Source organism: Cebus imitator, unplaced genomic scaffold (genome assembly GCF_001604975.1).
Source record: "Cebus imitator isolate Cc_AM_T3 unplaced genomic scaffold, Cebus_imitator-1.0 Scaffold410, whole genome shotgun sequence".
Lineage (NCBI taxonomy): Eukaryota > Metazoa > Chordata > Mammalia > Primates > Cebidae > Cebus > Cebus imitator.
In genome coordinates this window covers 1,653,586-1,660,965 of record NW_016107725.1, presented here as the reverse complement: position 1 = coordinate 1,660,965, position 7,380 = coordinate 1,653,586, and the positions used below count along the sequence as shown (strand labels likewise).

The 7,380-nt window shown below is 49.0% G+C and overlaps 1 protein-coding gene across 2 annotated transcripts in view; it reads left to right on the top strand.

Moving 5' to 3' along the window:
- Positions 1 to 7,053, top strand: part of TMED3 (transmembrane p24 trafficking protein 3) — a 12,094-nt gene extending 5,041 nt beyond the window's left edge. The window contains exons 3-4 of one of the 2 annotated variants that reach the window (XR_001819270.2): positions 1,479 to 1,569; positions 6,220 to 6,309. Coding sequence is in view for 1 of the 2 variants with exons in the window: in XM_017509209.1 (XP_017364698.1) it covers positions 6,220 to 6,456 (237 nt within the window). In the remaining variant the exon portion in view is untranslated. Of the gene's footprint in view, positions 1 to 1,478; positions 1,570 to 6,219 lie in introns of both variants that reach the window. The other variant, XM_017509209.1, reaches the window with a different exon arrangement.
- The last annotated feature ends 327 nt before the right edge of the window (positions 7,054 to 7,380 follow it).

Below are 7,380 nucleotides of genomic sequence, written 5' to 3'. Positions count from 1 at the left end.
CTCCTGGGTTCAAGCAATTCTCCTGCGTCAGCCTCCTGAGTAGCGGGGACTACAGGCACGCGCCACCATGCCCAGCTAATTTTTGTATTTTTAGTAGAGACGGGGTTTCACCCTGTTGACCAGGATGGTCTCGATCTCTTGACCTCGTGATCCACCCGCCTCGGCCTCCCAAAGTGCTGGGATTACAGGCGTGAGCCACCGCACCCAGCCTGGCGTGGATTTTTATGCAGCAGCTGCTATCTCGCTTTTCCCCAGACTTCCTACAGCACAGTGGTGGGCCAGAGGCCTTGGTTTCTGGCACGAAAGTAAATACTAGGTGAAAGAACAGCTTCCATCGTGAACAGTGCCCAGGCCGGAGATTGAGGCCCAAAGGACTTGTTTCAGACCTGAGTTCAGGAAACCCAGACTCCTAGGAGAGGACATGGGCCGGGAGGATTTGACTTCAGGAAAGCGAAGCATGAGGGGCTTCCAGGCTTCCTGAGAATCTGGGAAGATCCTGGTCAGAGCCGAAGGTTTCTGACAGAGGTCAAAGGCCAAGAGCTACCTTACTGGTGGTCTAGGAAGCATGAAAGGCTTTCCTGCATGCTCTGAGGCCAGCTCCTGCTTCCCTGTCATTGAGTTCTTGAAGAATTTAAAGAAGCAGGTACTTGGGTCAGTGGGGACCTAATAAGATGAGGGTTCCAGGAATTTATCAGTGGTTACACTGACCTGAAGACTGAAGACATTGGCATCCGCAGGTAGCCGGGACAGGATGGGATGTCACCGTGGAGATGGAGGAAAGGAACAGTGCCAGAAATGGGATGGGTCAGGGTGTCCTAGAGACCGACTGTCACCGTGGAGCCACGACCATAATTCCTGTGAGGCTCCAGGACGCTGGAAGCCAGTCAGGACTGGTGGTCTTAGCAGGGCGGAAGGTCACACACAAGGAGAGCTGGGGTCCCGTGGCCTGGGAAAACAGAACCCTGAAGCAGAGCAGACGGTTTCTGTTGGTTTTCTGCTGCGGGGGAGGCTGGCTGAGGGATTGCCTAACTGAAATTTTGTGGTAACAGGCTGAAGGGGTTTGTCTTAGACAAGCACTAACGGAAGATCTCAGTGGTTGGGGAAGGAGTGTGTTTTTACAGTGAGGGTGAGCGTCCAGGTATCTGTGATTCTCTGGGGTCTCTTGCAGCATCTGCGCCAGGTCATGAAGGCGTCTGCAGGTGTTAGATGCCAAGAAAGCTGTAGAGTATCACCTGTTGCTCCGTTACCCACTTGGAACTGGTCCCTTGGTTTCACTGATCTGATCTGAGATTGTTCCTTTAAAGGCCACTGAGGCCTCTTTATGCAATCTCAGTGTCGGTTTCTGGCCCGTGTCACTGGATCTAGGCCTTTAAAGTGAAGCCTCACGTAAATATCTGGCTTCCCCTCTGTCTTGGTGTCTATGCCTGTGATTTCTGTGTCCTTCCTCTTTTCCGCTTCCCTTCCTCCTTCCTCTCCAGTGATTCTGGGCTCTGGAAGGAGGCTGGAGATGCTGACCAGTACTGCTGAATTCCCAGGCCAGAGCCTACGGTCCAAGGAGCCCCCAGTCAAGTGAGTCCAGTGTACACTTTGTTTCTGAATGAACTTGTGACAAATAAACTTGGAGAATGGAATTCTCGCCTGGAAAATCAAATGAGCCCTTCCAGAGTATTTAAAAACAAATTCTGTGCGGATTTATATATACAAACATGTATGCATATATGTACATATGAGTACACACATATGTGTGCACCACACACGTATGTATACACATATACTCCCTCGACCATGTTACATACATGTATACACTTATGTATGTGTCTCCGTCCCTCCCACTGATTTCAAGAATGATCTACTTGGTTACCAAGTCCTGTGATTTCATTGCCATCAATTTCCCTCAAATCCATTCTTCCCTGACTTGGCGACTTTCTTCATTGAGTCTCACATCTTCTCTTCCCAATAGAACTACAGCCGCCTAAGTGGTTTCCCTGCCTCTGGACTGGTTCCTATACATCCCTTTCTGCATCATAGCTGCCAGGGGCAGATTCTTGTAAAGCGGAATTCTGATGCTGCCAATCTTCTGCTCACAGAGCCACACTGTGAAGTCTTAGACCGAGGCCCTTTACTGTGAGCTCCCACCGCCCCACAGCTGCCTCTCCATGCATCGCCATCACCACCTCAGTCCCTGGCCCCTGACCAGGCCCTGTACCGTTCTTCACCTGTTCTTCTCCTGCCTGGAATGTGTTCTTATCCTCAGCCTGGTGACGCCCTGCCCATCCATCAGGGCTCTGCTTGCCGCGTCCCATGTCAGGTACTCCACCTTCTCCACCAGGCTCAGCAGCTTTCTCCTGGGTGCCCCCACAGCTCTGCATACTCTTCTGTTCTTGGCCCTTTTCATATTGCATTACAGTTGAGTAATTTTTTCTTTACGTTGTGAACTTTCTGAGACCCTGGACTGTGTCTGGCTCTGATTCTTAATTCCCTGGGCCTAGCACAGTGCCTGGAAGAAAAGTGGGCATTGAGTGAAGTTTGAATGAAGGAATTAGTGGAAGTGGAAGCTATTAAACTCAGCCGTGATTTGAAATTCTTTTTTTTTTTTAGACAGAGTCTTGCTCTGTCGCCAGGCGCCAGGCTGGAGTGCAGTGGCACGATCTCAGCTCACTGCAATCTCCGCCTCCTGGGTTCAAGAAATTCTCCTGCCTCAGCTTGCCGATTAGCTGGGACTACAAACACACGCCACCATGCCCAGCTAATTTTTGTATTTTTAGTAGAGACGGGGTTTCACCAAGTTGGCTAGGATGGTCTCAATCTCTTGACCTCGTGATCCGCCCACCTCGGCCTCCCAAAGTGCTGGGATTACCGGTGTGAGCGGCCGGGCCTAGCTGATTAAAATTCTTATAACCTCACCCTACAGGTATCTCTCCTGAGTTCCCCAGCCCCACCTTCAGTCCATGTGATTTCCAGGGATCACCAGAGTGATGTAAATATAGAACAGGTTTGTATTACCAAGTCTGCCTGTATAGGTAGTGTCTGGCCGAGAGCACGAGGGAGGCTTCTAGAAATGCTGTATCTTGAGTTAGCTCTGGCACGGGTTCACATAGTTTAAGCCTGACTCCGCGTTGACCTCTTTCCTACTTTCTTCCAAGTGTGGTCTCCTGTTCCATGTGCGACAGTGGATGTGCTTTAGTGAGCTTCGGAAGCATCCCTTGGAGAGCTGGGAGCAACCACAAATGCGACCGTTACCCCCAGGGCAGAGGCCTACACCTGAGCTTTCTCTTCTGGCGGTTGGCCTTTGAAGCCACTTGGCATTGGAAGTTCTCTTTGGAGTCAACTTCTTGGTGTCTGGAACCCTTCTTAGGATCATTTATCCCTTTTTCAATATCAAACATTTGCAGGTATAGCCCACCTGACAGATGTGGGGAGGTGAAGTGTCCAGTGCTGACTATACTGCAGTTGTGAGAGAAAAGATATGTAGCCCAAAATAATAGAGCATTGAGGATGTCACTGAGAAAGCAGGACGGAGGTACCCATGGGGGGACAAATGGGCTTCTTTTATTTATTTATTTATTATTGCATTTTAGGTTTGGGGGTACATGTGAAGAACATGCAAGATTGTTGCATAGGTACACACGTGGCAGTGTGATTTGCTGCCTTTCTCCCCCTTACCTATATCTGGCATTTCTCCCCTTGCTATCTCTCCCCAACTCCCCATCCCCTGCTGTCCCTCCCCTATTTCCCCCCAACAGACCCCAGTGTGTAGTGCTCCCCTCCCTGTGTCCATGTGTTCTCATTGTTCAACACCCGCCTGTGAGTGAGAACATGTGGTGTTTGATTTTCTGTTCTTGTGTCAGTTTGCTGAGAATGATGGTTTCCAGGTTCATCCACGTCCCTACAAAGGACATGAACTCATCATTTTTGATGGCTGCATAATATTCTGTGGTGTATATGTGCCACATTTTCCCTGTCCAGTCTATCGTCGATGGGCATTTGGGTTGTTTCCAGGTCTTTGCTATTGTAAACAGTGCTGCAATGAACATTTGTGTGCACATGTCCTTATAGTAGAACGATTTATAATCCTTTGGGTATATACCCAGTAATGGAATTGCTGGGTCAAATGGAATTTCTACTTCTAGGTCCTTGAGGAATCGCCACACTGTCTCCCACAATGGTTGAACTAATTTATACCCCCACCAACAATGTCAAATGGGCTTCTTTACTTGATATTGCTCCTCGAGCTGGTGCTCAGTCTGACTCTCCCAGTTCCATCTGATATGCAGAGATCGTGCCACCTTTCTACATGTGACATTTCACCACTTCTTACACGTGAACGAGGATGAGAGGGCCAGCCACCATGTGCAGGAGAGTCCCAAAGCCTTGGAAGGTAGCCTGTTGCCAGAAAGATAGAAGCAGAGGCTGAAGGGAAGCGTTTGTTCTTCCCTGCCTCGTCTAGTTCAGCTTCTAGAATGGTCCAGAGTTAAGGATACCCAATGAGGCAGGTATGGGTAACACCATTGTTTGGCACTATTTCCCATTTGTCTTCTGGAAGGGGTTCAATGGGAGAGAGAAACAAGTGTTTTGGGGAGGGAGGTCACAGAGTGACTTAGTCTTTTCTGGTTTACTATACTGTACTTTATAAATAGTTTGGCTTTGGAGTTTGGGAACTGAAGTGTCTGGTGCATGCTTTGTGAATCCTCTAGCCTGAGAACGCACTGATAGGATAGAATTTTCTAGGTCTTAGATACGTGGTGGTTTAGAGGTCACCTCTGAATAAGAACTCATGTTTTCCCACAGGCATAATGTGTTAGTTGTCTATTGCTGAGTAACTAATTATTACAAACATAGTGTCTTAATAGAATACTCACTTATTTTTTTTCTTTCTTTTTTTTTTATTATACTTTAAGTTCTGGGGTACATGTGCAAATTGTGCAGGTTTGTTACATAGGTATACACGTGCCATGACGGTTTGCTGCATCCATCCCCCCGTCATCTACATTAGGTATTTCTCCCAGTGTTATCTCTCCCCAATCCCCAGAATACTCACTTATTATCACACAGCTCTGTATGCTGTGAGCCTGGGCAGGTTGGCCAGATTCTTTGCTTGGAGTCTCCCAAGGCTGATGTTGACATGGTGGCAGTTTGGGCTGCTAGCTGGAAGCTCTGGGGAAGGATCTGCTTTCATGCTAGTTCAGGTTGTTGGTGGAGTTGAGTTGTTTGTGGTTGTAGGACTGAGGTCCCCGTTTCCTTGCTGACTGTTGCCCTCTCAGCCCCTGGAGGCCTTTTTCTGGTGCTGCCACGTGGTCACCTTCACCTTCAAAGCCAGCATGGCACATTGAATTCTTCTCATGCTTCAGAACTGTCTTAACTTCTTCTGCAACTAGCTGGAAAAAGCTCCCAGCGTCTAAGGTCTCCTGTGATTAGATCAGGCTTGGATAATCGCCCCATCTTAAGGTCAGCTGTGTCATATTAACATGATGCAGTCACAGGGACGATAGCTATATTCATAGCTTCCTGGAATTAGGGCAGGGGATCTTGGTGGTGGGAAGGACATTTTCAGACTTCTGCTTACCACATTGAATATGTTGGCAAGTAAAGAAAGTGACAATGTAGTATGCGTTACATATGAGCATATGTGTCTATATGGTGCCTGTTCATATATGTGTCTTTGCATGCATGTGTATGTTCTTATGTACATGAGGCATGTGTCTTCATGTGTTTGTGTGTATACATAAAACTGTAGGCAGCAATTATGTAATAGAATGAGCATGAGCAGTGGATTCAGAGGCAAAACACAACTGTGGTCTAGTTCCCACTCTGCTGTTTATTACTCGTGTGACCTTGGGCAATTCATGTAGCCTCCTGGAGCCTCAGTTTCCTCGTCTGTATGTGGGATAAGCCCTCGTTAACAATGAGGGTAATGATCCGTGTCTATCAGGGATATTGCCAGGATTAGGTAAGAGAGTATAGGGCAGTGCTTAGGTTCAGGACTCTGACAATTGAGCCAAACTCTAACTCAGCCACATACCAGCAGTGTGACCCTGGGCAAGTTACTTAACCTTTCTGAGCCTCAATTAGGCTTGTTGTGAGGATTAAAGAAAACCTTTAGCATAGACTCATAGTATTCAGTGGCTGTCACCTAGGATGTTGATGATAGCATTTGCGGTTTGCTGGATCCCACGTTTGTCTCTGGGTTAGCAGCGTGACTGCTTTTCTCTTCCTGCCCAGATGGAGTCTGCCTGCGTGACCATCCACGAGGCTCTGAAGACGGTCATTGACTCCCAGACGCATTACCGGCTGCGAGAGGCCCAGGACCGGGCCCGAGCGGAAGACCTCAATAGCCGAGTCTCTTACTGGTCTATCGGCGAGACGATTGCCCTGTTCGTGGTCAGCTTCAGCCAGGTGCTGCTGTTGAAAAGCTTCTTCACAGAAAAACGACCCGTCAGCAGGGCAGTCCACTCCTAGTCCAGGCATCCTGCTCTAGGGCCCCTGATGCCCCAGGCTGCAGCAGTCCCTAGGTCACAGCCTGCTGGGCAGGGTGGAGGCAGGCGATGCTGCTGTGGTGGCCCCTTGCCTTTCATGCCCATGCTTGATTCTCGCACCTCAGCAGCTGAAGGTCACAGAGCCCAGTAATCAGAAGGCATCCCGACTGCCTTATGTGTGCAGCGCTGAAAAGATGTTTACAGTTAGGCTAGGGTTTAGCCACTGTGGGAGGATGGTCAGGCCAGGATCCAATAACCTGGCTTTAGCGGGAACTCCAAGTACCCAGGCCTGTTGGGCAGCTCAGGGTCCTGCCTCTGTTTCATGATGCATGGGTCATTTGGCTTAGGTATCCTATCCCATATGGGGAAGAAAGGGGCTCTCAGTTCTGGCTCTTCCTCCCCTGAGGTTCTCCGTACCCGAGGAAACCAGGCCCTGAGCGACTTTGCAGATGTGTTCACCAGCATCAGCCATGCAAGCAGAACAGGATGGTGACTGGGTGCCCTTGGTGAGCTGTGTATTTCCTAGGAGGTAGAAAACCGTGGGAAACTGTGGCTAATAAAAACTAAGTGTGAGCATCCTGGAGGCTGTGCCCTTTTTTCTTTGCCCTAAAGAACTTAAGAGCTTACAGCAGGGCATGGGTGTGTGCATAAGTAATTAGAGTGTGAGGGAGAGTACCTAGGGAGGTGCCTGGGGTGCTGTGCAGAGAGGCGTAGAGTGGGCAAGAACCTCGCAGGTGAAGGAAGACAAAATAGGAAGTCTCGCATGTCACACACTATGTGTGCAACAGAAGTTTGCAAATGCTGTCTCCTCTGATCATACCTTCTCCCTGAAATCCAAGTGCTCAGTTTGCAAATGCTGTCTCCTCTGATCATACCTTCTCCCTGAAATCCACGTGCTCAGTTTGCA